Raw genomic sequence first — 27,399 nt, 5'->3', positions numbered from 1 at the left:
TCAACACCTCTCCCATTCTCCTCCCTCCCCAGCACATTCCCCGCCCTCAGCACTGGTTCTGTATCTTCTCATCAAAAGGAACAGGCAGCTTCCAAAATGGTGTTTAGGCAGGTCCTGCGTAACAATAAAGCTTCTGTAAAGACAACAGCCCTGCTGAGGAATCTGCTAATGTAAAATGCATTCAATGAGGGCCAACAGGACTCTGTCCTAAAGGTTTGTCCAAACTTGTTTCAGCATTGAGTCAACATCGTTTTCTCATCCAAAGTATTCCCTTTTTTAATACATTCCCCTTTGATGAGCATATTACCTGAATGAACAGAGTCACCAATCTCTACTAAAAATAATTAAAATGTAATCTAAAAATACTTTTAAAAATACACTGTTAAAACATGTAAGACTCACAGCAAACTTCTTGCAGTTTCTGGCATGTAGGTACGTGTCTTGGAGTGATTACAATCACATGTATGCAGATTGTGCAATCTATCTCATCCTACCACAACTCTCCGTGTTCTTGTGAGTAAGCAGAGCATTGGCATTTACGAGGATCATGTTCCAAGTGTAACATTACTCTCATAATTTTCAATACCACACCTACTCTCCAGACAGACCTGCAATATCTGTGCATTTTCTGAAAAAAAATTCATGCACTTTCTGCCCAAAAATAATCCTTAAACATCATCCTTCAGCAATTCCTTTGTCCAGAGGGAAGTTGCGGATGGGTTTTTTGCTGTATATTTTAAGTTTTAGAAGTACTAGTGAAATGTTTTAATGATTTAATAGTGAATAAGAAATACTAGTAAGTAAATAAAAAGCTTCTAGTAAAAGTTCTAGCTGACTCCTTTTTGTTTCTGTAGTTTCACTGTACAGATAAATGCATGAGGACAGTGAAAATTAGGTGGTACAAACTACCACCCAAAATCCCAGCAGTTTAAGCATGAGAGAGAATCAGAAACAATTTGCAGATGCTATCAATATGTGCTGTACCTATTCTGTGATTATGCTCTAGAAAAACCAATCCAGTTCACTTAGTAAAGCCTTAAAAACATCAACCAGGTCTCATCATACAGCAAAAACCCCTCCTTAGTTATTATTTTGTCATGTCAAAAGACACACCAGGTAACAGGAAGAGCAGCGAGGGAGGGCAGGGACGGCGGCGCCAAACCAGTCAGGCAGTTCCTCATTCCCACTCGTCCCAGGAGCTGCCTGGACAATCTCAGCAGCAGCAGCAGCAGCAGCTCTGGGCAGGGCAGTGGCCAGAGCCATCCCCACAGCACTGCAGCACAAACAGGGAATGCTCCCAGCGCCCAGGGCAGGCACCAGCACCAGCACTAGCAGGTACTGCAGCCCTGCACAACAACCTCCCAGCAAGGGAAAGGCAGCACAGCTCCTGTGCCAAGAGAACACCCCAGTCCCACAGGCAGGGAAAGGACTGCCCACCCTCACATCTCCGCACACAATCAGGTCCGAACATGGGTTTATCAAAGCCAGGATTATGTTTCCAGTAGTGGCCACACATGGAAGTCTACCAACGAGCAGCACAGGGCAGCATATCAGACACTTCCCTGATGACATTCTCGCAGACTCCAGGTATTTTTAGTTCAAGAGATTTCCTCAGCCTGGTGTGGCTTGTCTCCTTAATAACCCCCAGTGGCTCTCTTTTCCAAATACTTGTCCACTTTCCCTCCAGGACATGCAAATTTCTTGCATCCACAGCACTCAGTGGTGAGGCATCCCACAGACCAGCTCACCTCCCACATGAACAGTCGTGTTCTCCTGTTTGTTTTGCTCCTGGCTCCAGCTATCTTTAATTAATGGTGTCGACTTCTTGTCCCAAAGGAGAGATGAGCAATCAATCCCAACTACTTTTCCTATGCCACCCATGATTTTCCACTCTTCCTTACACTTTTCTAAATCTTTTCTTCTCCTAATATATCAGAACATTTTAAAATAAAGAGACCAGGTATGGAAAAACAAACCACAGTTGTATGCAATGGAATCATCTATTCCTTCTGTAATAATGTGTAATACAGGATTTTGCTTCATTGCTACTGTACTGAGCTGTTGTTTACATGCAACTCTCCCTTATAACTCACAGACCTCACTTCTGAGAAAAAACAGTCTGCTGAGAAACATATATATCATTTGTTATATGAAGCTAGAGCTATTTTGCCTCATTTGTTTTACTTTACATTTATCTGCATACATTTTCATCTGCCATTTTGTTGCCCAGTCATTCAGACTTATAAAAGCAGCCTGATCTCATCTTCAGAGACTGCTCTCATCCTCATTACCTGGAGTAACATCACCTCACTGCTCACCTTCTTGGGAGGAGCCTTAAAAGATGCCCTTGAATCAACAAATGCAATATAAGGAACTGCAGTAAGGATCAACCTTAAGCAGCAAATAGTTCTGCATTTCAGAATCAGTGCAGTAAACAGTAGCACTATTCTGCCTTAATGTCACATGCCTCAGACCCAGAAGAGGGAACAGTTTCAGTTCAAAGAGAGTAAGCCACATTTTTGAAGAACGCTAGGTTGGGGAGAAAGACACGCCTGAGAGATTGCCAACCTAACAAGAGCTCCATTTGTATGAGCATTGACAGTTCTGTCACTACTCAAGGAAACCAGAACCAAAATAACAGAGCCAAAGCCAAATCCCAGTATCTTACACTGCTGAGGTAAGGAATGCAACCCCTCTGTAGCTGCAGGTGGTTACTTGAACTTGCTCATTCTGTCTGATCCTTGTAGTTCCACAAACTGCAGAGGTATTTACAGCCTGTGAATTCACCTGTGTCCCTTTAAACACACATCTTGAGAATGGCAGTACTGGATACTACAAGAAAATTAATTTATACAGAATACAAGTCTATCTCTAGTGCCTGAAAGCACATATTGTGTCTCTGGCTCTGTGGCAGAAATGGGCTTGTGCTGGAGAGCCAAGCCTGGAGGCAATAAGGCTGGGACAGCACTTGTGGTATTTTCTGTGACCCCTGTGGAAGGGAGGAATGATGAATGTGACTCCATGTTCTTAAAAGGCTAATTTATTATTTTATGATCTATATTATATAAAAGAATACTATACAAAACTATACTAAAGAATAGAGAAAGGATGCCTACAGAAGGCTAGAAGATACTAAAGAAAAACTCGTGACTCTCTCCAGAGTCCCGACACAGCCTGACCGTGATTGGTCATTAAGCCAAAAACAATTCACATGTTGCATAAACAATCTCCAACCACATTCCAAAGCAGCAAAAACAGGAGAAGCAAATGAGATAATATTGTTTTCCTTTTTCTCTGAGGCTTCTCAGCTTCCCAGGAGAAAAATCCTGGGCAAAGGGATTTTTCAGCAAATATGACAGTGACAAGCACTTGAGTCGCAGGGTCAGACAATCTACTGATTGCCTCCTCAAGAAGAAATTTCTCTGTACTGTTCCAACTGCCTTTGCACAGATGGGGACCTCATTCCCTAAGGAATCCATCCTAGGCAATACTGTTGGTTTCTTCTCAAGCACCACAGCATGGGGTGAGCACTGCTGTGATGAGCACTGCCCTTATGCACCTCACAAAAAACACAGAGATGAGATCCAGCTCTCAGCACATTCTCTGGCTATTCTGCTTCTTACATGCAAATTTAAATGGCAAATTTCTCCAGAATCTGAAGTAAAGAAAATAACACAAAAGCAGAAGAAAACAGTAAACAGTAACATTATTGAAGGATGATCATTTCACGAATTGAAGTAACAGAAAATAAATCCCATTATTCTCAGTGTCTGGGGAAAAAAAACCCCACAGTTTAACATTCTGGACTATATAGAGAAATAAGTACCTCAAATTCACAATTAAGAGGTTGCACACAACTGTGTTGATCTGTTGACCAACCCATCTTTGTCAGATACTACAAAACAGTGTCAGGAGCACAACAACTTTCCATGAAAAAGTCTATAAATGTAAACTTAAGAGCAGATAGTGAAAATCTTTTTAAAATTATGGTATAGTATAAAATACCACAAAAACCTAACAGTAATGCTAGACCACAATTTGTGAAGAAAAATAAAATGTATACTACTAGCATGATGTTTCCTTCTTTAAAGAGATATAAATAAACTACCTGATAAGATCCCACATACCAAAGTAAAAGCCTGATTATGGTCCTCTAGGGAGTCTGAAATTCTAAATAGAGCAGTCTAGAGAAGCAAATGTGAAACCAAATGGTGCTGGACAGCATGGCAGCCCAGACAGTGCAGTCCCCATGTCCTGGCAGTGTTTCACTGCACAGCACAGCTGTGTGGCCACTGTGCAGCCCAGCAGGTGAGCAGCTCCAGCCAGGACTGCTCAGCACAGGGCCTGAACAAAGCAGAGGAATGCCTGGCACAAACCACTGGATGTTTTCAAAGTCTCACTGATCAGCTCCATGAGCACATCAGTAATTCAAGGTAAAACCATCCATGTGTAATGCCATGACTGAGTTGCACTATTTACAGCCAGACATCATGGCCTGCAGGAGGGTTTGGGCCAGTTTAGTGAGGGAGTCTGAAATCACTAAGCACACCTCTCCCTGCTCCAGAAGCAGTGCAAAGGGAGAAGAGAAACAAGAACCTCATCTGTGGGCACAGATCCATGAAGCTTCCAACACAGCAGCCTCAGGGGCTGCTCAGTGTTAGCACTCAGACTGCAGAGTACCCACACATGAGACTGGATTAAACCTTTAGGAACTCATTATCAGCATGCTGAAAATACAATACTGCCTTTTACATACAAGAATGGAGATTTTCTCATGTGTGCACTGCTATTTCACAATTGGCCTTTCCTCCCCCTTCCATGAAAGCTGACAGCAAAACTGCCAATTGATTGGTTGTATCTTAGGTAAAAATTTGGACAAAATATTGCCAAAGATGCCGTTCTTAAAGAGGGTACACAGTAGAACATATTTTTAACCAAGAGGCTATACATTCTTTTCAAATTTTGAATTCTTTTCAAATTTTGAAATCACTGTGAAAAGCTGGGAATGAAGAGGTCTCTTGATTTAAAACATATACTTGCCATAGTGGTGGCATTGTGGCCATGGTGATGATCTAAGAACATCAATAAATCAACCTCTGCAGGGAGAGTTAACACTTTCTATTAGATCATATGAGAGGGTGGGAAAAGTTTGGGGCATGTTTAGATCTTCTTGTCTGATTTTCCTAGTATACTAGTAGGTCTAATATAAGCTATTATCTCCCTGTGTAAGCTTTGTCTGATTATTTAAATCAGTCAAACAAAAACAGGTACCCACTTAAAAACTCCTTATTAAGTCAAATGAGCATTTAGGGGGAGTTTTGCCACCCACAGATGCCAAAGCTAATATCCAGCAGAGACATGTCATCCATTAGTATAAAATCTCATACCAAAGAGATGTGCTGTATGCTTTCAAATAGCAGATGAAATGCAAAAAGTAGTTGATTCAGTAGAATTAACAAAACAGAAAAAAAAATCAAGCATTATTATCTATAATAACACCTAATAATACTACATTATTAATGGTTATAATTAAGATGGAACATTCTAACAAAAGCCCTCACACTGATTTTTAAAAGGAATACATGATACATTCCAACTTTGAAAACATTACTAAACTCTAGAAATTTGATACAACAAATGTTGTTTATAATATAAAACATAGCTTTAAGCTTTCCTAAACAGGATGAGAACAAGAAGAAAAGCTGCAGCCATCTTTTCTTGTCCTGATACTTAGTTCAAAGAATTAAATCATCTTTAATTTTAAAAATATCTCTGCATTAAATGATCAATTAACAATACTTACAGAATTTGACACTTGTTTCCCTAAGAGATTATATCTCTCATTATACTACTCTGCCCTATTTTTAACCACAGAGAAATGCAAAAAGTACAAGTACCAAAATTATTTTCAGGAAAAAACAGCTTTGGAATGTTCTTCTTGGTGAGGAGGAACCTAAATTTTTTGACTTCGAGAAAATACTGCAAGGTTCCCCCATTTTTACAGACTTCAACAAAAATTAAAAGATGAGTGGAATGGCTACAGCTGAAAGTGTTACCAAAACTGGTGATGAATAGAAGAATTACAATTACTGTGCTTAAGGTAAATTTTTACATAGGTAGTGTTCTACTGTCTGCAGTCTCACAGAGACACCTTTAACTTGTTTATAAATTCATAAACATCTTTTCCAGAACAGAATTGTGCAAGAGGATGAGAGTAGTGGCATTTATTTACAGGAAAGAAAAGTGGGAAGAAAGACAGGATCACACCCTCTCATTAAGCCAAATATTAAATAATCATAAGGCACTTTTAGCTTAAGTTACACCTTGAAAATATGAATCAGCAAATATGCTAAAAAGTAAAATTGGTACAAATCACAGAATGTTAACATGGTTTTTATAGACACTTCTTCATAACAACAAATTGTTCACATAGAAAAATTGATTGCTAGATAAAAGATAAATCTGTTCTTAACAAAACCAGGTTTCTTGTAATTCAATAAAGAAAATTTTCTAAATACATTTCTTGTGAAAACAACATAACTAGGGCACATACTAGACATGCTCATTTTCTGAATTCAGTTCAAATTTAAAGACTAATTAATCGTAATCAGACCTGCTGTGAACAAGCACAATTTCCACAGTTCAGAAATAAAATTGTGCATTTTCTATTTTGTGAGACATTCTCCTTACCACAACTATAGCACAAATGCACCATTAATTTTCCCCTCTTGTCCCATCTTGATCCTTGCATTTTTAAAAAAATCTTGTATACAGTTTCTATCAGTAAAAACAGCACCAAGATGTTAATCCTACAAACTTGTCTGGTTTTTTTCTATGTATACAGCTTCTGCAGTTAAGAGGAAAATATTTAAGGAGGGGCAACTATACCATTAATTCTAATGTTACAATAATTCTGTCTGTGCACATATAGCCAGAAGTAATCTAACAAGTTAAAAGAAAAAGTGACATTTTCTCATGAAATCATGTTTTTATTTATTAAAATATCTATGAATACACTGTATTCTTTGACAGATACTTTAAAAAAATAAATAAATAACAAATTTCAAAGAAATCACGCCACCTTATGGCAGCAGTCAGCAACACTGACAGCTGCTGTTTCACACACTGCTCATACTTCAACAAAAAATCCAAACACAGCCTTTTTGGACCTGTAAGCAATGAACAGTGTTAAATGCCCATAAAAAAACTCCATGGAACCTACTTACACTGCTCAGTTTAGAAGATTAATTTGGATGCCAGCAGGAATCAAACTCATAAGCTCAGAGAAGCATACTAACTTCCAAATTTCATGTTTGGATTATTACCTTATCCAGTCTGCCAAGACAACTGAAAAGAACACAAAAGCAAGCAAGCAGCCTATACAATACACTCATGGTCATTATTCCAAAGGTGGAGTCTCTAAGAATTTCCTGCTATTGTTATTTCCTCTTCCACCACCCCTAAATAGATGGCCTGAAATAAACTAAACATGTACTAACAACATTATGTTCTACCCCACATAGTGTAAGAGTACTTGGGACAAGTGCTGAAGCAGCAGTGTTGAAGTTTGAACCAAAATTAAAACACCCCAACATTCTTTTATTTTGACATACAAAGCTTTTTAAACTCTTCTCTGGATTGCTGTTTCTCCTGGTGGCTGGGATATCTGAGATATCACTCTCTTACAGCATGCAGAGCAAAAGAAAGATTTCAAAGTGCAAAGAAGTAGCTGGACAGAGAACAGTCCACACCCACACAGCTACATGTAGTAAGGGCATTCATCCAAATACAGATTTGAATTCAGACCATTCCTTTGTCCAGCTCATCGTGTGACCTAGAATGAAATTTTCCCCTTCCAAAGTAACTCAGTAATGATGAGAACATTGGGACACAGATTGACCCAATCCCTCCTGTTGGTGCCACTCCATTTACAGTCACTAATGAATACCAGCTAGAATATGAGGGGCAAAAAGGGACTTTTTAGGCCAGTAACTATCATATCTTTCTGAAATTAATGGAAAGTCCCAACTGCCTGTTTTAATGAATATTTACACAATGTGTAACAGCTCCAACAACAGAAATTAAATTTTATTTTTGATGTTTAAAACACTCAAAACATGAGATGTGCAAAAAACCTGCATGAAATTTCGATCTGTAAGACTGTGGAAAGAGGAAAGAACCATGTTTTTCCTGTTGCATGTGAATTGCTAGCACTAGAGTCTTTGGTATTCTGAGAGAATTCACTCTTACTGCAATCAGAAATTCTGTCAAAACTGGATATATGTAACAGCAAACTTTTTCAAATTAGAAGTATCACCATTTTCTGATTAAGAAAGATGTAGCTGGATGGTTCCCAAACACTTTTATCCAGAAGTTCTTGTTGTGTTTAAGTTATGCAGTTACTGTATTAAAGTTATGAGTGCAAAGAAATCACATACTTTCTATAACTAGAAAAAAAGCAAGACACTTAAAAGGTTCTAAAAGGTTCAGTGAATATAGACCACCATGAAAAACAGAAAAATAGAAAAACATCTGAGAAATAGGTAATTACAGTTCCTACCTGCATTCCCTAAGCATGCCAGAAGCTCCTCCATATATTCTGCTCCCTAAACATCCCCTGCACTGAGCTCCCTTCTCCTTCAGTTCAGAGTGAAATGCTGTTCTTCCTACATTTTCCCACAGCAGAAAACTCAGAGTGTCTCCTTCTTCCCTCCTCCCATCTCAAATGCTGCTTAAACACCTCCTTCCCATTTGGAGGGCTCAGTGTGCCACACTCCCTCCCTTGCTGAGGTGGTGCAGAATGCATTGCATGGCTCCTGTGCCAAGAGCTCTGCACAGATTTTTGTTTCTCCCCAGTCACCAGCCTTCCCCCAAGTAAGCATGGTAAAGGGCTAAGGGAAGAATCTCTGCATTCACCTTCACATCACTGTGGCTCAGGTTTTCCTGAGGAGGCACACTAGGAGTGAAGATATAATGAAGCCATATTCCTACAGGAGAACAGGAGGATGGCTTTTCATTCCTTGTTTTCTCCAAAGCCAGTATGGTTTTGAGAGCCAGACATCAGCTGATGCTAAACCAGATGTAAAAGAGCATAATATTACTCTTAAAAGGAGTCAAAATCACCAAGTTGGTTAGGAATTCCCTTTTGTCAACTGCTGTCAAAATTCATCAGCTGAACAAAAACCAGAATATGATGAACATTTGATTTTTCTATATATCATGATACATTCATTTCTGAAACTTTATGAACATTTTGATCACCAAAAGTGTGTTGTTTGGATTTACACAGGACCAACTATGATATGAAAAATAAAGTCGGAATTTTCCACAGAAAGAATGGCCATGATGTAGCCTATTAGAGAAATATTGAAAAAGGTTGATACCTGAAATCTGTATTCCCCTCACAAAAATGTCATATGATAGCAAATAACTTTATTAAACTAATACATTATTAACTTTCTTTCAGCAATTATCAGCATTATCTATACTATAAGTTCTCTAAGACTCACTTCTAAATGTTAAGTGAAAGTTAATTACCTCGAGGTCATCCAGAGAGCGAGTAATGCTAAATCGCTTCGATCTTCCAAATGATCTTCGAGCAGAGGAACGTGGAGGAGGAGCCTGATTTAATCCCATTGAATGTCCAAATTTTGCACCCTAAAAAAACCAGAAAATATATATTAATTTATTTCTTTAATATGTATTTTCCTTTCAGAAAATATATATTAATTTATTTCTTTTTAGTACATTGCTGATCATAGTGAGATCTGAATTGTAAGGAAATGTGACAGGACCACAATTTCAAAACAAGCTGGTCATTTGCCATGCCCCTGTAAAATCAAATACTAAAATTCATTATATTTGACTTTTCCAGTCTCAAGTCAAATATCTTAAACATTCCACATTAATTTACTGTATTAACATGAGTCATCAGTTAGGTTGCTAAAATGCACACGAGACATGTCAATAATAAATGCAAGATGATCCTGGCTCTTTCCTGTCTTAACTGAAAAACATTTAATTCCAAAATATTTGTGTTTTCTATAGGAAATTACCATCCTAAAATCATATCACCCAGCTTCTCTTGAAATTTTTCCCCACATTTTTAAAAATCTTATTTTCACTACTCTTTTTTTAAAAGCCTTGCTACTGCAAAGTCCAACTTTTGAAATCACAACAGTACAAAATTGCAGGAACTTTTGTTCTGAGGAAAGCAACTCCCTCACTTGGATGTTCCATTACTAGAACTGGTGCTGCAATAATTAAATCTGCTTTCTCTCATGTCTATAATCATACTCTTTCTCCCTAAAAAGTTACCAGATGTCTGTTAAGCTACTCAGCATATACATATCAAGTTTATTCCAAATGGCAAAGTGTAAGCTTGAACCTAAAATTAGGCACAGTTGGTGAGTGGTGCTAAGCAGATGTACATAAACTCACTACATTACAAAACCTTGTGATTATGTGCCTGAAATTTTGGATTCCTTTCACTGTTACATTCAATGTGGGGAAAATTCCTCCCTGTCTACTGATGCTTTTTTTGCTTTAGAAAATAAAAGACTTTAAATCAGAGCAAATTCCCTTCTGTTTCATGTCAGCATCTTTCTTCATTACAGTAAGCTTAAAAATATATTTACTAGTACTTTTATAATTGCTCTGCATTTGGCAGATTTGTAATATTTAATACATTTTCTATTTGTGTTCATTTCTTCCTTTGGGCAAGTTTCTGTGCTCCAAGTTCTGAAATATTTTGGTCCCCCTTTGATCACTCATTGGGAAGTCTATACACATCACATTAATCAAAAGAACAAGCACACATTTCACATCCTCACAGCCTCATGCCAACAACTCATACAAAGCAGAGAAGAGCATCCAGAGCATTGTACAGCTTCAGAGATGTCTGCCTGTTTGCTAATTCCCATGGAGACATCACTGTTTTACAGCAATGGGCTCTGGCCATCACCAGTGCTCTCAACAGACTCTGTTTATGAGCTCAAAGAATTGTCAAGACAAAACTTTGCTGGATCCAAAGTATGCATCAGGGTTCATCCCCTCAACAAGCCTGAGAGATCAACTTCATTCAGTATTAAAAGTGATCCCTTTTTCTATGAAATCTCTTCCCCTCCCAGTTTTCTATTTACTAAGGGTTTGGTTTGGTTGGTTTTTTTTATTGGCTGAGAAGTAAATTGGGCAGGTTCTGCCACAGCAGCCTGGAAATCTAGCAGCTGGATATTAGCTTCCAAGGTTTTAAGAGAGCATTTACATGTGCAGTATAAACAAGCTTAGGTGGCTTTTGCTAAATGATCAAATAAATGTGAAGAGAAGAAAATTGCTCTCTGTAAATGTTAACAAGCAACACCCAGTGGAATGAGGACAGTTCCTGTCTTTTTGAGCAACTTTTTGAGCAACTTTTAAAATCATCTGCTCATCCAGGCAGGTGCTGCTGAGGTGGTTCACACCTGCCTCATGCCCTACAGCCACACCAGCCCTTCCTGTGTGGATGGAAAGCTTACACCTAATCTGTGCCACACAGTGAACTTCACCCCAACCCCTGACTAAATTCTGCTGTATCCATTACTGCTGCTGCACAGCTGATCAAAACATCAACAAGGCTCCTCCTGCATAAATTTTTCTGTTAGAACAACATGAGTGTACATCTACATCTACTCAATTTCACCACTAGTCAAGTGTGACCACACTAGTTCTGTGATTTTTTAATTTTTTTTCATTTTTAATCTGAGAATTAGTGATAAAACTATCAGACTACCAACAACTCAGCAAATTAATGGCATCATTAATTGGTACTTGGAAACTAATGAAACAGTTACATGGTACGGATGCTTAATGGTCTTTGATGTGTTTCTTAAAAAGTAGATGGATGCCCTGAAAGAACTTCAGCTTTCATTGAAAATAAAAGGGTGAAAGGAAAAAAATGAAAAAAACTATCAGTAGCAGACATATCTATTCAGAATAACAAATACACTTTCACTATTCATTCTGTTTCATCCCCAAAAAAGAATATAAATTGTCCAGCATTTATTTAAATATAGACACTGCCATATATGATGCTGGGAGATTAAGAACATGCACTCAAAAATTTTTTGAAACATTAACACTACAAGCTGAAGGAACAGGAACCAACTGCCTAAAGATAAATCTAATTAGATTCCACTGAGAAGCAGATTCTAGATAAGATTAATTATCACCAGATGTCCCATTTTGGAAATAAATGCTGCTTACCTATTTGTGGTCAGAAGCATAACAAAGAGAAAGAGAGAGAGCAAAAAAAAACAACTTGTTGGTGGTAAATTGTGTGGTATTAGAAAAGAGAGAGTAAATTAGTATCCAATCGAATTTTTTATTAATGGTTTTTTTATATTGTTATGCAAAACTGACTACTGAGCCCTGGGTGGAACAGTAAAGATAACAACAGGTTAAGAAAAAAAAGAGACCCTGGGAATAAAACAATGCTTAAGCAATGATTACAAAATAGAAAAATGCACTGAGCTAACTATTTCCCCAACCCATCTGGATAAGAATTGCAATTAAGAAAATATTTTCAACTGACAAAAAACTCTTCCTTGCTCTGAAAAATCAAATTAATCATCTAGGAAATTAAGGAGGGCATTACTAAAAAACCAAAAAAGACTGCAATTCACAAGTATTTAATTTCCCGGGAAGTCTCCCTTTTCATGTTTTCTTGACTCTATTCCAGACATTCAGACTATGAAGGCTGACCTCCTTCTCCAGATCAATTAAAAAAATGGCTGTGCATACACACATGTACACAAAGAAGGAAAGAATCACGTATCTTAAGCAAACAGCACCATTTTGGCAAATGTTTTTCATGGGACTATGATGAGCTGGAAATAAAAGCATCCATGACTTGAACAGAAAACAGCCATTGAAACTTTTAGAATGTACTAATCAGCACAGCTAAAGAAATCCACTGTATTTGAGCACATAGAGATTGTTAGTGCAATGACTGATATTAATGTCATTTCTGCAGTCTGTTAGACATAAAGAAATCTCTGTACTTCTAAAAGCCTTTATTACACTATTAAACAGATATTAAAACCCACTAAATTATTCACAATCATTTCAGAACAATACATGTATGACCAAAAACATGGCCAGTTTGGAGCAACCTGGTCCAGTGAAAGGTGTCCCTGCCTGTGGCATGGGGCTTGGAACAAGATTATCTTAAGGTTCCTCCCAACCCAAACCACTCTATGAAAAATATGCTGCTACATTCTCTGTTAGCTGCCAAACTAAAACACTGACATTTGCTGCATGAATATTAGGCTGCAGGGTTGTTTGGGTTTTTTTTTTTTTTTAACAGAGATTGACTATAAGCCCTAGAACTGTTTATTATGCTACCTTAAATATTCTCTTCCAAAAACAGTGTTGCTAAATCTGTGAAACTCTAAATGTATCTAAATAGTCAAGAAAACCTAAGAAATTCTATCAGAGAACAGAATTAGAAACTGAAGTTCACCTGACATTTTACTAAGTGCCTTCACCTTAGAACTTTTAGAAATCCAGAAGCCAACCAAAAAGCACAGAAATTTGTGAAAACAAGTTGATCAGTGAAAAGCATGTGCTACAGCAATACATCCTCTCCTATTTGCAATGCAGATACTTGCCACCCTGCCACTACTATCTATCATGGTGAAAGTATAAAAGAACATGTCTCTAAAAGCCTTTATCCTGTTATCATTTGGCAGATGGAGAGGAAAAACAACAAAGGATTAAAGGAATTAAGGTACTGATGCTCTAAAAAAATACATTCCTTTTTCTACTCTTATAAAAAAGTAAAAACTAGAATGGATTGAAATACCAGTAAAATGTACAATCATAAGAAAATAAGGACAATTAAATGGTGTCTGAGTCCTTTATTTTTTTCTAATAAATTACTAGTTAACCTTTTTTTAGGAAAACAGGAAATGGCAAGTGCAAATATGACAAGGAGAGCACTGAAAACAGGTCACCAGGGGAGGACTGATATAGCAGCATTTTGTGAAGTGTCCAGGTGAGAATGGTTTCTTTCTGAGAACAAGAATGGTGTACAAGAAAAGTACAAATGAAAAAGCAGAAAACATTGTACTTCATTATTAGCAAGGCAGAGGGAGTAAAGAAGGATGTGACTCATGTGTGACTGCAAACAGACGGACAGAAAGAATTAAAATGTTCCAACTTAAGATGATTTGCACAACTCTAATTATTTAAAGATAGAACAAAAAAAGGATAGGCTCTTAAAAGTATTTTTAACAGATAAACAAGTTAGGCAGCAGTTCCATATAAGATTTTTGGCAGCTTAAGGGTTTTGCATGCACCCCTGACCTCTCCTACAAGCTCACAAATTCAGCAGGCTGTGCCCTCATCTCCACTAACAGTAAACTAGAGTTTACAAGATGAAATAATCCTGTTCCTAAGGCAGATCCACAGACAGTCATGCCAGCATAACTCATGATATTCACTGCCAACTCTGGCCTGAGCACCACAGGAACTCTTTCAAGCTGGAACTACCAAAGAAATGCAATGTGAAACTATGACAGCCAGTATGTGGCTGTAACCTGGAGCCTGAGTGCACAGAAGAAAGTTGATGAAACTTGATCAATTATTCAGAACACAAAGAAACCAAAAACCCCTTCAGAAAACATCTTCAATTAGCTTAAAGGAATTACCAGCTACAGCACAAGCTGTGCTGTGCTCCTTCATCTCCCAGCAAATGCATTTATCCAGTATTATAACTTTGCAACAAATGCAAGAACCTGAAATTTCCATTTTGTGCTAAATAATCTTTGTGCCTCTCTGCAGTTATTGCCAGGGTATCACTAATAGATTTCCTCTCCTCTGGTACCAGTTCTAAAGCTGGAGGTACAGGAAGGGTTAGCAAGGGAGGAGACAGGCAGCTATTGGAGTACAAGAGACTCAGGAAGGGGGGAATTTTTGTTAGGAGTTCTGGCATCCCTGACAACAAAAAAATACAGTGAGCTGGCAGCAGGAATCCAGAAAGGGGAGAAAAGGAGAAAGAAAAACTGTGAGGCTTTAGGCCAGCTTCCAGCAAATTTACAGCTTTTCATGGAAAACACATTATGGTCTGTGATTGTGAGAGGAAACTAAATTTAAGTTTAGGAAACTAAAAGGGACTAAATCTGATGGGACAGAGGTTTTGCCTGCTCAATGGAAGAGCAGCAAGAAGGAAAGGTAAAATATAAGAAGGGAAGCGAATCAAAAATGTGTAAAAATCCTGATCATCTACATTTATAGAACTATGCTTTCAAAACTGTTTCACAACAAAAAGTTAATCTCACAAGATTGAGCAAAATAGTTATAAAAGTTTAAATTATTTAAAAAACATAAGAAAGTAATTTAATGTGATGAAGAAAGTTCTAGGAGCTCTAAGACAAAAGCATCATTACCAGCGTGCACTAATTTTCATAGAAAATGTTTTTCCTCCAGTTCAGGTAGAATGAGTACACTACCCTATGTCCTGGCCATTTAAGAGAATACAAAGGACTGTGCACATGCTAGAATGGTCACACAGAACTGCTTGCCTCAGTTTAAGGAGCTCAACAGAATTTGGTGTGTTCTATGTGTCACAGAACTTAATCATACTAACTATAAAATCACCAAATTTTAATGTGTTCTATTTCCAGCTCTTGAAGCTTTTAAAAACTCCCACTGTTTTTAGGTTTGATTCTGTGACTTTGTGTGGTGAAGTGCATAACAGTTTGGAGCCCAGATACACTGACCATATAATTTGAAACTTTTATGGATACTCAAAATTTACTGAATTTAATCCTGGCTGTTGAGCCCCTCAGCAGAAGGTCGGTCTGGACAGGCAGTTCATCTTTATAATGAATGCAGGTTTAAGACTTCAGAAAGAAAGTTCCTGATTTAGACCTTTCTGAAAAGGGATGGGAAACAGGGATGCACACAAAATTGCAAAAATTAATGAAAGGATCACAGAAAAAAAAAAAAAAAGCAGCTGATATAAATATTATTCTGCCATCTATAGTAGTCTCCAATGCTGATCTGGACGGTGTGGCATTGTGCTCCTCTCTTGTCCATTCCCATCCACAGCATCCACTCCCCTGACTGAGTGTCCCTCTGGAGCAGAGCAGGTCCTGATCCCCTTTGCCCCTCATCTGCCAGCACCCCGTGCCCCCCACCCAAAACTGACACTGAAACTCAGAGTTCTGTAAAAGGAGGGTCTGAGAACAGGAGAGACTGAAATATGGGAGATGCTGGGTAAGGATTTCTTGTGTTCTGAAAGAGATAAAGGAATCTGGGGGGAGCTGGGAACAGAGCTGGCTGTGACCCCATCCCCTGGGCTCTCCAGGAAGCAACAAGTGGTGAGCACAGGGCTCCAGGTGTGTCTGTGCTGACAGAGAGGGCTCCAGGTGTGTCCGTGCTCACACACAGGGCTCCAGGTGTGTGTGTGCTCACACACAGAGGGCTCCAGGTGTGTCTGTGCTCACAGAGAGGGCTCCAGGTGTGTCTGTGCTCACACACAGAGGGCTCCAGGTGTGTCTGTGCTCACACACAGGGCTCCAGGTGTGTGTGTGCTCACACACAGAGGGCTCCAGGTGTGTCTGTGCTCACACACAGGGCTCCAGGTGTGTCTGTGCTCACACACAGAGGGCTCCAGGTGTGTCTGTGCTGTGGAGAGGTTAGTTCAAGAATGGCTTAAAGAAAAAGGCCATGAAACATACAATTAAGAGAAAAGTAAGAGGTAAAAGTAAAAGCAGTTTCTAACAGCTCTCAGCCTTCTGATTTGTGTAAACAATTAGACTCTCTCAGGCATCATTCTATAAACAATGGAGTTCTCAGCTTGTCTTCCCATGGCAAGCAGAACACCGTCCTTGGGAAGGCCTGTTATCCTGGGAACAGATGCAGAGGTTTTGGGAACACTAGTTTCTGTTGTAGTTTCGGGTTTCTGTTTTGGTTTCTGCTTATGATAAACAATTGTAGGTATTCTAAAACAAAAGGTGTGGTTACAGTTTTCTCTGTTAGCCTATCATGGAGTTGGATTACAGAATATTCATGAAGTTCGTTAGTATTGTTATATAAGGTGATTGATTGATCAATAAAGTCGAGTTTCGATGCATAACTATGGTCGATTCTCCCTTCATCTCCAACACTGTGCTCACACACACAGGGCTCCAGGTGTGTCTGTGCTCACACACAGAGAGCTCCAGGTGTGTCTGTGCTCACACACAGGGCTCCAGGTGTGTCTGTGCTCACACACAGAGGGCTCCAGGTGTGTCTGTGCTCACACACAGAGCTCTAGGTGTGTCTGTGCTCACACACAGGGCTCCAGGTGTGTCTGTGCTCACACACAGAGAGCTCCAGGTGTGTCCGTGCTCACACACAGAGCTCTAGGTGTGTCTGTGCTCACACACAGAGAGCTCCAGGTGTGTCTGTGCTCACACACACAGGGCTCCAGGTGTGTCTGTGCTCACACACAGAGGGCTCCAGGTGTGTCTGTGCTCACACACACAGGGCTCCAGGTGTGTCTGTGCTCACACACAGAGAGCTCCAGGTGTGTCTGTGCTCACACACAGGGCTCCAGGTGTGTCTGTGCTCACACACACAGGGCTCCAGGTGTGTCTGTGCTCACACACAGAGGGCTCCAGGTGTGTCTGTGCTCACACACAGGGCTCCAGGTGTGTCTGTGCTCACACACACAGGGCTCCAGGTGTGTGTGTGCTCACACACAGAGCTCTAGGTGTGTCTGTGCTCACACACAGAGAGCTCCAGGTGTGTCTGTGCTCACACACACAGGGCTCCAGGTGTGTCTGTGCTCACACACACTGGGCTCCAGGTGTGTCTGTGCTCACACACAGAGAGCTCCAGGTGTGTCTGTGCTCACACACAGGGCTCCAGGTGTGTCTGTGTTCACAGAGAGGGCTCCAGGTGTGTCTGTGCTCACACACACAGAGCTCCAGGTGTGTCTGTGCTCACACACAGGGCTCCAGATGCTGTGGAGAAAGCCAGAATGAAGGAACACCCTTCAGGCTGCCCTGCACTTGTGTCACCATCACGGAGGGACAGCACCTCACAAAACCCAGTTAGATGACAGAGGGTTAATTAAATGGGTCTATCATCATTCAAACTTTAGTGTCAGCTTTTCTGCAGGCTTTAATTACACTCTAATTACCTTTTTTTTTTTTTGGTTGGGGTACACCAGGACGACAAATAATTCCAATGCTACATTCTCCAGTGCTGATCAACAGATTTGATGACTTTTAAGAATACTTCTTTGCTGATCAGATGATAATGACACATTTCACTCCCTTCTAATCATTACAGTGGCATTTTATATGCCAGTTTGGCCCATGATACAATGAAGAATGTTGCAAGATTTCATATAAAATCTATAGGGACTCCAGGAGGACACAGAAAAGAGACTGTCCTGACATGAACATCCAAGTAAATGAAATTGAATGCTTGTCTCCTGTACTAAGGATATTAGGCATAAAACATTGACCCATCTACACTTCAGTACCATCCTCATCCCTTTTCAAGAAGAAAAACCAAAAAAACCCCCACAAATGTTGATGTTATTTATGCATATGAAAAAGTAAGATCATTTTCTCAGTAAAACTAGATAAAAGTATCTTCAATAAGTTGGAAGGTGATAGTTGGAAATTGCGGAAGCACAGAAAGACCTTACTATACTAGGGGAAAATGTGAAGAAAAATACACAAAAAGGACATAACAACTAGTTTCAAATCATCTTGAACATTAGGTAGCCATTAGCTGGGAACATTAATTCAGTATAGCCAAAAAATCATTAACAATCAAAACTCTGACCAGGAATCATCATAAAAGAAAAAAAAAAATTAAAGATCAAACAAACAAGAAATAAGCCTTATGAATACATCGTCTGTCCACACATTTTTAAAACTGCTTATGACTCTGGTAATCCATCTCAAAAATAAAATTACAGCAACCAATTATATTAAAATTATGAAAAAACTTTTGGAAAGGATAAGACTGAACTGACTTCTGATTGGAAAGTAAGGAATTGATGATTAAGGTTTAACACAAAAATGATATCACTAAGAGAAAGTAGAGAGAAAGACTGCTAGTATTTCTCAGGATAAATATTAGCAGGTATGAAATGAAACTACACAGAAAGTACAATTATGTGGTGTTTTCTTTCCACACTAATTAAACTGCAGAATATATAAGTCAAGTGATATCAGGAATGCCAAAAGTACAAGTTCACATAAGTTTTAGCAATTCCATATTTATATTTATTAATTAAAGATCTTTATTCTATATGGCCCTATTTCTTGTCTAGTGAAAAACGGATATTTTACAACTCCTTGTCTCCTCTAAATCTTCTCAACTGCAAGGAATTCAGATTCTTCTTAGTACAGACAAAAACTTCATAATTTCCCATCTCAAAGCTTTTATGTTTAAAATATACATATTAAGCCATTTTTCATTATTTCAATTCATTCTGTGCTAAATATTATTTTACATGCCATTTTATTTCTAGTACATAAATTTGAAATGAGGACATTTCACAAAAGTCAGCATCACTCTGATATTTACTGTCCAGATTTTATCTAATTTCTTTTTCAAAGAAACACAGCCAGCATTATTTGGGTTTTTTTATGCACTTTGAAGATCCTAGAACCATTTTTAAAATCATTTTAGAATATTACAATTAATATGAAAAGGCAGTATGGAATTACTAAATATTTAATTGTTTTTCATTTTCTCTAAGCAAAACCTGTTTCCTATAGATGCCTCTTTGCAGATTAATTCACATTAGCACATTCTCAGATCTAGCTTGCTGTTTGGGATTTTTCTTGAGCTCTCTTTAAGGTATAGAGGTAGATCTCAAATCAGATCAAAGCCTATATAAATCCAAAAGTTAACATTAAATTGTACTGCATAAGAATAGCAATCCAGCTGCCATTAATTCTGCTTCAAAAACAGCTGTGGCGGAACAATTTAAGCTAGTGAGCAAACAGAATTCTAAAGGAAAGAGAAAAAAACATGTAATTATACAACAAAAAAACAAATAGGGGAACCACAAAGCTTTGCCAACATTGTCTCTGCATCTAAAATATCTGCTTTGCAATCAGTTCACCAACCAGTTACCAACAGTAAAAAACTGCAACTCTTGGATCTGAAGCAAATTACAGATTTTCATCACCAAAAAGAAAAATCATTTTTAACTTGAACAGCATATCTTTTTCAGTAACACTTGCTTTGGAAACAAAGACAACTCTAAAGTAGTTACAGTTAAACTTCTGAACAGAACAGAGGAATAAAAATAGTTGCCCATGAACTAGATTAGCAGGGAAAGATGCCTTAGTGAACTCCATAGTACAGCTTGCCTATCTTCTCTCTTCTACATTTTAACAATATTTTCAGGAGCTGAAATTATGAAGGTTACCAAGCAGTTGAAATATTTTATATATATATATGTATCAACTTTAAAAAACCCCACACATCTGCAATACTATTGTCCAATGAGTCTCATGAAATAAGATTTTCTATTTTGTCTTCTTCTAAGATCTACAAATAGGATCCAACTACAAATTCACATTTTTTATCAGCACAAACAATAATGTGATCGAGAGAGAAGTATAATAAGTGTGAAACAGTAAAGGATTTCTAAAAGCCAATACCCAAAATTTTAAAAAGCTTTTTAATTACATTTCAATAGATTTGTCATATTCACTTGGAATAAACCTAGGACCCAAATGCCAGTTATCAGGCTCAGGTTGTAAAACCTCTTTTGATCTCAATGTTATACTCACTGCCACACTATTAAAACAGACTTTCTTTTTTAAAAAAGAGAATGGTGAGAGGTCAATGCCTAGGATTCTGTCCTTATGGAGAGAGAACTCAAGGACTAAACTGACTGTTATAAAGCTTTCCAGTGGAAAAGAGAGTATTTTCCCAGTAGAACTTAATTTAAAACAGTAATGGGTAGACATATTTTTGGCCAGGCACTAGCCTGAAAACAGAGAGTGAGGGTTGAACAAAATCAAACATATTTATATTAATTTAGTCTAGAGGGAAAGGAATGCTTCCCTGCTCAGCAATTTCTCAAGTCCCCTGCCAATTCCAACATCCCCTGATGTTTTCAGATTGCTTATGGTGCTTTTCACTTGTGTCACCCAAAAATCATGCACAGGAGCGAGTAGGTGAGTGATTGGAACTTAGTGGGATGCTAAAGAAGGTGCAAAGAGCAATGCAACAGCAAAGGCAGGACAGTGCAGCTGGAATTGCAAACAAAAAAGCAGGAATTATTCCATTTCAATTTAAACCATAACCAGGCTGCTCATGTTGTCTCACAGACCTCAGCAGAGCATACCCAACCCCTACCCAGCATCAATCTTAGAGCAATTTAGAAGCTCATTGTCACCAGAAATCTTCCTCAGCTGTTCTCAGATTAAAAGACACCTTGCCTTCCATGATTTGCCTTTTCAGCAACATCATCAGGCCTCTCCTTGCTTGTTTTCATCTAAGACCTACAGAAGACATGGACGCCACCAAAAAATTCTCATTAGAATATTGATGGTCTCATTTCTTCAAAAGAAATTCTCCTTGTCTAATTTCTTCAACAGAAATCTGTTCACATGACACTTTCAAGAAATGTGAAGTTCAGTACAGGGAACAATATGAGAGGTGCACAGGGCCAGAGATATCTTCTGGTAGGTTTCAGTCAAAAGAGGTGGACTAGAACCAAATATCCCTGGTTTAGTTCTTCTCTTGCCATGCACAGAAACCTTTTAAAAAGGTTTTAGAAAAAAACTAAATACAGCAATTGTGAAAGCATGTGTTCAGTAACTTGGCGATAATTCATAATTACAACATTTTAAAGAAAACAAGAAACCTCATGCTGTCCACTAACAACAAAATTAGGCACTTTTAACTATTTTCTATTTTCACACTTATATTGAATTTTAAAACGCCATATAGAGAAAATTAGTATTTTAAAAGTGGGTTTGCCAATTATCATAAAATTAATCACAATTCTAGTCTGTGAGCTGAAAACATCATCACTAGAGGGGAAACACAGCTCAAAGAATGTGCTTACTTCTTGTAACAGAGGTCTGAAATGCCATATCTATTCCTACTCACAAGAAGCAGTTCCCAGGCTCAGTTTTGAGAGTGCAATTTTAAATAGATATGTTCACTTACACTTTCTCACATCTGCTCTTGCGTGCTGTACAATTCACAAATGTTTTGTAAGTGCAGCCATAAAATCTGGAAGCAGTTTACGCCCATCTTACCCCCCACTAGCATTGTACAGTGCAGCATGTTTTTCAGAATTACATGCTGTGGTCATCACTGTTTATCTGCACAGCAGCTCTGCTAGAGCAGAATTGCACCCAGGAATTCATGTGTGATGAAAATTCTGAAGAAGACAGTGTTTCATATGAAATCAGAGTCCATCACAAGAATCTCTACCTCTGCTAACCTTTTCTCCCTCTAGTAGCTTCTACATTCCCAGTCATAGGATGTTTTACCTTCAGTATTGATGTAAAAGACAAAAGCAATTAAAGTGCTGTTCTGCCAAATGAAGACAGCATTTAGACTCAGCCACCAGGTTGTAAAAATATTAATGTAATCCTATGTGGCCACTTTATACACTTTATTCTGTGACTGGAATGAGTCTGAGCAAGCTGTGTAAAATAAATCCTTACCACTTAAAAAGGTCACAGGAAGTTGAGAACATGTAATTTTCTGGAACACAGGAGCTAACCCACCTGAATAATGGTTTGGAATGGGCAGCTTCACCTCATCCCTTGACACAAAATAATAAAAAAGTCTGAATTTCTCTCTTATGAAAATGAACTAGGGCTCTAAGATGCAAATACAGATTTTCCCTATGTCTGCAGCACCTGAAGAACAGAGGTATGATAATCAGTAATAACGTCCTCTGATCATTTACATGAAAGGTTTAAGATGAGAACATTGTACAACTTCATCTCTGTGAATTACTCCAAATATTCTTTATGAGCTTTTCTCATCAGTTTCAACAGCCTTCAATAATACTGAAAAATAAAATTAAAATGCAAAAGAGGGTCTGTAACTTTAATGAAGAGATTAAATGCTAAACCATGTAGGAACATTTTAAATGTGTCTTGCAAACAAATTTGTCATTAATCAAAGAACAGAATGCCTATTTTATTATCAGATAGACTCAAAAGGGAAGATTGACATACTTAGTGTTGGTTTATGATGATCTGAATGATACAGTAGGTGAAATATTATTACTCTTTAGCCACATGTAGAGCATGTTTCATCTCAAAGTGTAAAATTTGCTATGAGATTTTAATTAGTAAAATCTTGACTTCCATGAAATAAGTGTTTCTGAAAAACATCTAATCCATATTACTGTAGTGGACAACACTGCAGACACAAACTTATTACAGAGACCCTGAAGGAATTGCAGCAGCATCTAATGCAGCACTTGGGACCAGCATCCACCATGCACCTGCACCAGGTGCTGCACAAAAGAGGACTTTTCCTTGGTCCATCAGCAAAGACTTCAGGGCAGCAGATACAATTAACTCTTAAGTGGTTGGGTGGGCAGTGTTTACAAATTTACTGTTTCTGTTTAGCTGTTTAGCTTTTGATTCACACTTTTTGAAAGTGTGAATCACCTTGAATTTAAGAACACTTGAAATTTAATTTTATTGTGGCTCTGGAAAACATTGCTGCCTGTAGCAGCATTTACCTTAACAACACACTAGTGTATAACTATTATACATACTAATTTATTTCTTTTTCTTTTCAGCACAAAAAGCATACAATAGAACATACACAAAAGCTGCTTGCTTTACAGTGCAGGAAAAGCAATAAAAAATATTCTCTCTTTCCACACCAAACTCAAAATGCTCTTAAATTCTGCAGCCTAATCCCCAGAAAGGTTTTGTTTCTTACAGTATGAAACAACTAATGAACCTCCACTGCCATCCCCTTGACCAGTGGTTGTATATTTTTAATGAAGTGAGGAAAAAAACACATTTTTTTTCAAAACAGATTTGGATAGCATAATAGACATCTGAAACAATAATACCAGCAATACACAAAACTTTCACATACAGTCTTTTTTATGCTTTTTGTGCTGAAAATAAAAACAAACAAACTAGTAGATATAATAGTTATACACTGGTGTATTGTTAAGGTGAACACTAAGACTGGAATGACAAAGCTTCCTGAAGGCTAATTTGGAGTATAAAATTCTGTATTTCCCTGGAGTCAGCAAACATTTCAGATACAAAACTGCTGCTGATCCTTTCAGTATCAGAACAATGGCCTCCACTTTACCAGAATTCCAGTTATCAACAACAGACTCCCCTGAGATTAGCTCCCTCAACAGCAAAATGTGTGTGTCACAAAGGGTATGTAATCATCCTGAATACTCTTCCCACACCTTGTTTTGTTTTTTAAGTCTCCTCATTTTGTCTAACAGTAGACAAAACAAGAAGAAACAGTAATTTGGAATAAAATTTGAATTAGAGGCTTGCTGGCAGAATGTTAGATTTGTGACCTACCACTACCCGTTTTTTATGTCGGTTTTTAATGCTACTTGTATTGAGAGGTTTGCTGGAGTGAAGTTTGTAATAAAACAGTCTTATTCACTTAAAAGTATATAATCCAGATTTCTGACTAATGATTAGACTACATTTCTATAAAAATAGATGGCAGTAAAATAACAACATTTGCAAGCCAGCCTTCTACAAAAAGGAACCAGACTAAAGATGCAGACTCTTTCCATTCTTTTGCAGCTGAAGGTCAGAAGAAACTGAAGTTGCTAAAATGTCATGTCTCCTTTTCATTTCAGTGCCACTGAGACATTTGGAAACAATGAAGAGGCAAGAAGAAAAGTGAGAAAGCCCTAACAGACAACACTTCCAGCAGAAGTACAATTCCAGAGCTGCACTCAATTAAATAGGAATATGAAACGCCTCTGCAGACGAGAGCAGAAGGTATTATTTTCTTCATCTGAAATTTTGTAAATTATATAATACACCTTTTAATTTTAATATGCAAATATTACTGTGCAAAAGTACAATAGGCAGATGGGTTTGGGTGTGGGGTTTTTTGATACTGTTAAGAACCAACACCAGCATGTTCTTACCTTTTTATCTTCTTTAGATTTCCTGATACTGTGTGGAGGGCCAAATTTGTTCTGAATGCAGAACATCTTCTTGGACCATTCACTTTTGTGAGATTTTAGCTGTGGCTGACCAAAGCTGCCATCGACCCTGTATCTGTCAGCTGGAATCTTACTCATCGGGGGAGGAAGGGTGCCACAGTTCACACTGGACCAGCCATCTGTGGAGTCTGTGTAGGACTCCTGGTCGCTGGCATTGCCATGCTGCCACTCCTGCAGAACGTGCACAGGCAGCCACCTCTGATTGCCCAGGCCTGCAGCGTTTTTCTTGGACGGGGGCACTGAATTTCGGGAGGAAACCAATGGAACTTCAATACGAGCAGAAGGGCTCAAGTGCTTGCTTACATTTTGGGACTTATCGTTCTGAATTACTTCCAAAGGGATGTTTCCCTCCTGCTCATGACAGAAGCCATTCCAATGGGAAGCAGGCTGATTTTGTCCCCTTCCTACTGGATTCTCCCATATGCTGCTAGGAATGTGTTTACTTGGATTGGTCCCTAAATCAACCACCAGAACTCTATTATTCTTTTCTTCTTGGTTGAAATTTCCAATCCCACTGTCACTGTTACTGCTGGTACTATTATTCTGATGAGCATCTGCATCACCATCGAGGAAAGCCCTTGCACGCATTCCCTCTATCAGCTCCCCCATATCCCTGTACAGGACAGAAATAAACTGCAGGACAGGGAGAGAGGATGTTGGAAACTCCAGACAGCCATTGGTATCTGGATCTGCTGTACATTCCAGTCCAAAACGTCTCGCTATACCCTGGTGAATTTTATGATGAAATAATTCAGGATCCACCATAAAAACATGGCAAGATGTCCTCAGGACCCCTTCATCTTCCTGAGCCAAGCTTGCATCATCATTTGTCTGCATTGTAACTAGGCCAAAGAATCTTCTATCATCCGGGCAAACAGCACTGAATGCCAGTTTCTCTGCAGGATATTCTGCCACAACGCCTGATTTGTCACTGCAGAGCTGAATACAGTCATGCATTATCTTCATCATCACCAGGGAATGGATTTTCTGCTCTGCCCGCAGGCGTCTCATGCACCCACGAATTGCCTGCAAACTCTCTGTTTCCAAATTTGCAGTTGTTGAAGGAAGTTCGATGGAGCCTAAGTAACCTACAATCATGGCAACATTCAAAATGCTTGCATCTAACCCAAAGTCTTCTGCACTCTCCAGCCCGATTCTAAAAACTGAATCATCATTCAGAACTTTGGCTATTTCTTCCTTTGACAGTATATTTGGATTGCTTACATTTTCATTGCCAGTTTCAAATTTCATAGCAGCAGAAACTGGAAATGATCTTTGTTTTGGTGCAGAATTATCTGAGTTTCCAGCACAAAGAGCAGGATTCTCAAAAATCATGTTGAAAATGCCACCAGACTGCATTTCTTCGACAACTTTCTCTGCTCTGTTTATACCCAGAGCTTTAGAGTCAGGTTTGGGTTTCAGCCACCCCTTCCCATCATAAAAACCAACTTCTTCATCGCTTGAACATGAATCCATATGATTCATCCCTTCAGCAATGACCATGTGCAGGACTCCAGAACATTTCCCTATAAGTTTCACTACGTCTTCATGAGAGGCTTTTTTCACATTGATTTCATTAACTGCAAATATCTGGTCTCCTGCTCTAAGTCCAACATAATCTGCAGGGCTTCCTTTCATCACACAACTAAGAACACAAGGGGCTTGTCCAGAAAGGGTAAAGCCATAACCTGCTCTTCCTCGAGCAACTTCCACGCTTCTTATCCGTGGAGGAGCATGCATGTTGAGCCGACGTTTGACCGTCTCTCCTGGTCTGAACATTTTGGACTTTTTTTTTTTCCTAAAATAGGAAAACTTTTATTTAGTCCAGTTTTTTGTCATGTTTCAAGAGTACCACTCCATCTGATGAAGATCTAAAGAAAGAAAGAAAGAAAGGACATTTTAATTCTCATCATATTTCAGGTTTTTTAGCACCAAGTATTCCTTTTACTGTTGAGAAAAAATTGCTAGTGAACTAACCAAAAACTATTGCCAGAGAATTAACAAAATACTCAGAACAGTTTGAAAAGAACAGGTACCACAGTGTTCATTTTAGTGATAAGAAAGGAGTTGCAAATGTAAATAAAGTGGCTGTCCAAGATGACAACATGACAGAATGGCAAAGAACAGGATCCAAGTCTTTTGATGTACAGTCAGTGTTTTTTGTATACTAAGCATGTTATGCCTTC

The 27,399-nt window shown here is 38.5% G+C and overlaps 1 protein-coding gene across 2 annotated transcripts in view; it reads right to left on the bottom strand.

Annotated features, from left to right (window-relative positions):
* Nucleotides 1-27,067, bottom strand: part of RGS12 (regulator of G protein signaling 12) — an 80,816-nt gene extending 53,749 nt beyond the window's left edge. Inside the window, exons 1-2 of one of the 2 annotated variants that reach the window (XM_054290100.1) lie at nucleotides 25,136-27,067; nucleotides 9,538-9,657 (exon numbers count right to left, since the gene is read on the bottom strand). In XM_054290100.1, the coding sequence (XP_054146075.1) occupies nucleotides 9,538-9,657; nucleotides 25,136-26,992 (1,977 nt within the window). In that variant the 5' untranslated portion in view covers nucleotides 26,993-27,067. The remainder of the gene's footprint in view (nucleotides 1-9,537; nucleotides 9,658-25,135) is intronic. The other variant, XM_054290099.1, reaches the window with a different exon arrangement.
* Between the last annotated feature and the right edge of the window lie 332 nt (nucleotides 27,068-27,399).

The sequence above is a fragment of the Melozone crissalis genome, unplaced genomic scaffold (assembly GCF_028551555.1).
Source record: "Melozone crissalis strain CALT ecotype California unplaced genomic scaffold, PUWL_Pcris_2 ptg000006l_1, whole genome shotgun sequence".
NCBI lineage: Eukaryota > Metazoa > Chordata > Aves > Passeriformes > Passerellidae > Melozone > Melozone crissalis.
The sequence above is the reverse complement of the archived record's forward strand: the minus strand, read 5'-3'. Positions and strand labels throughout refer to the sequence as shown.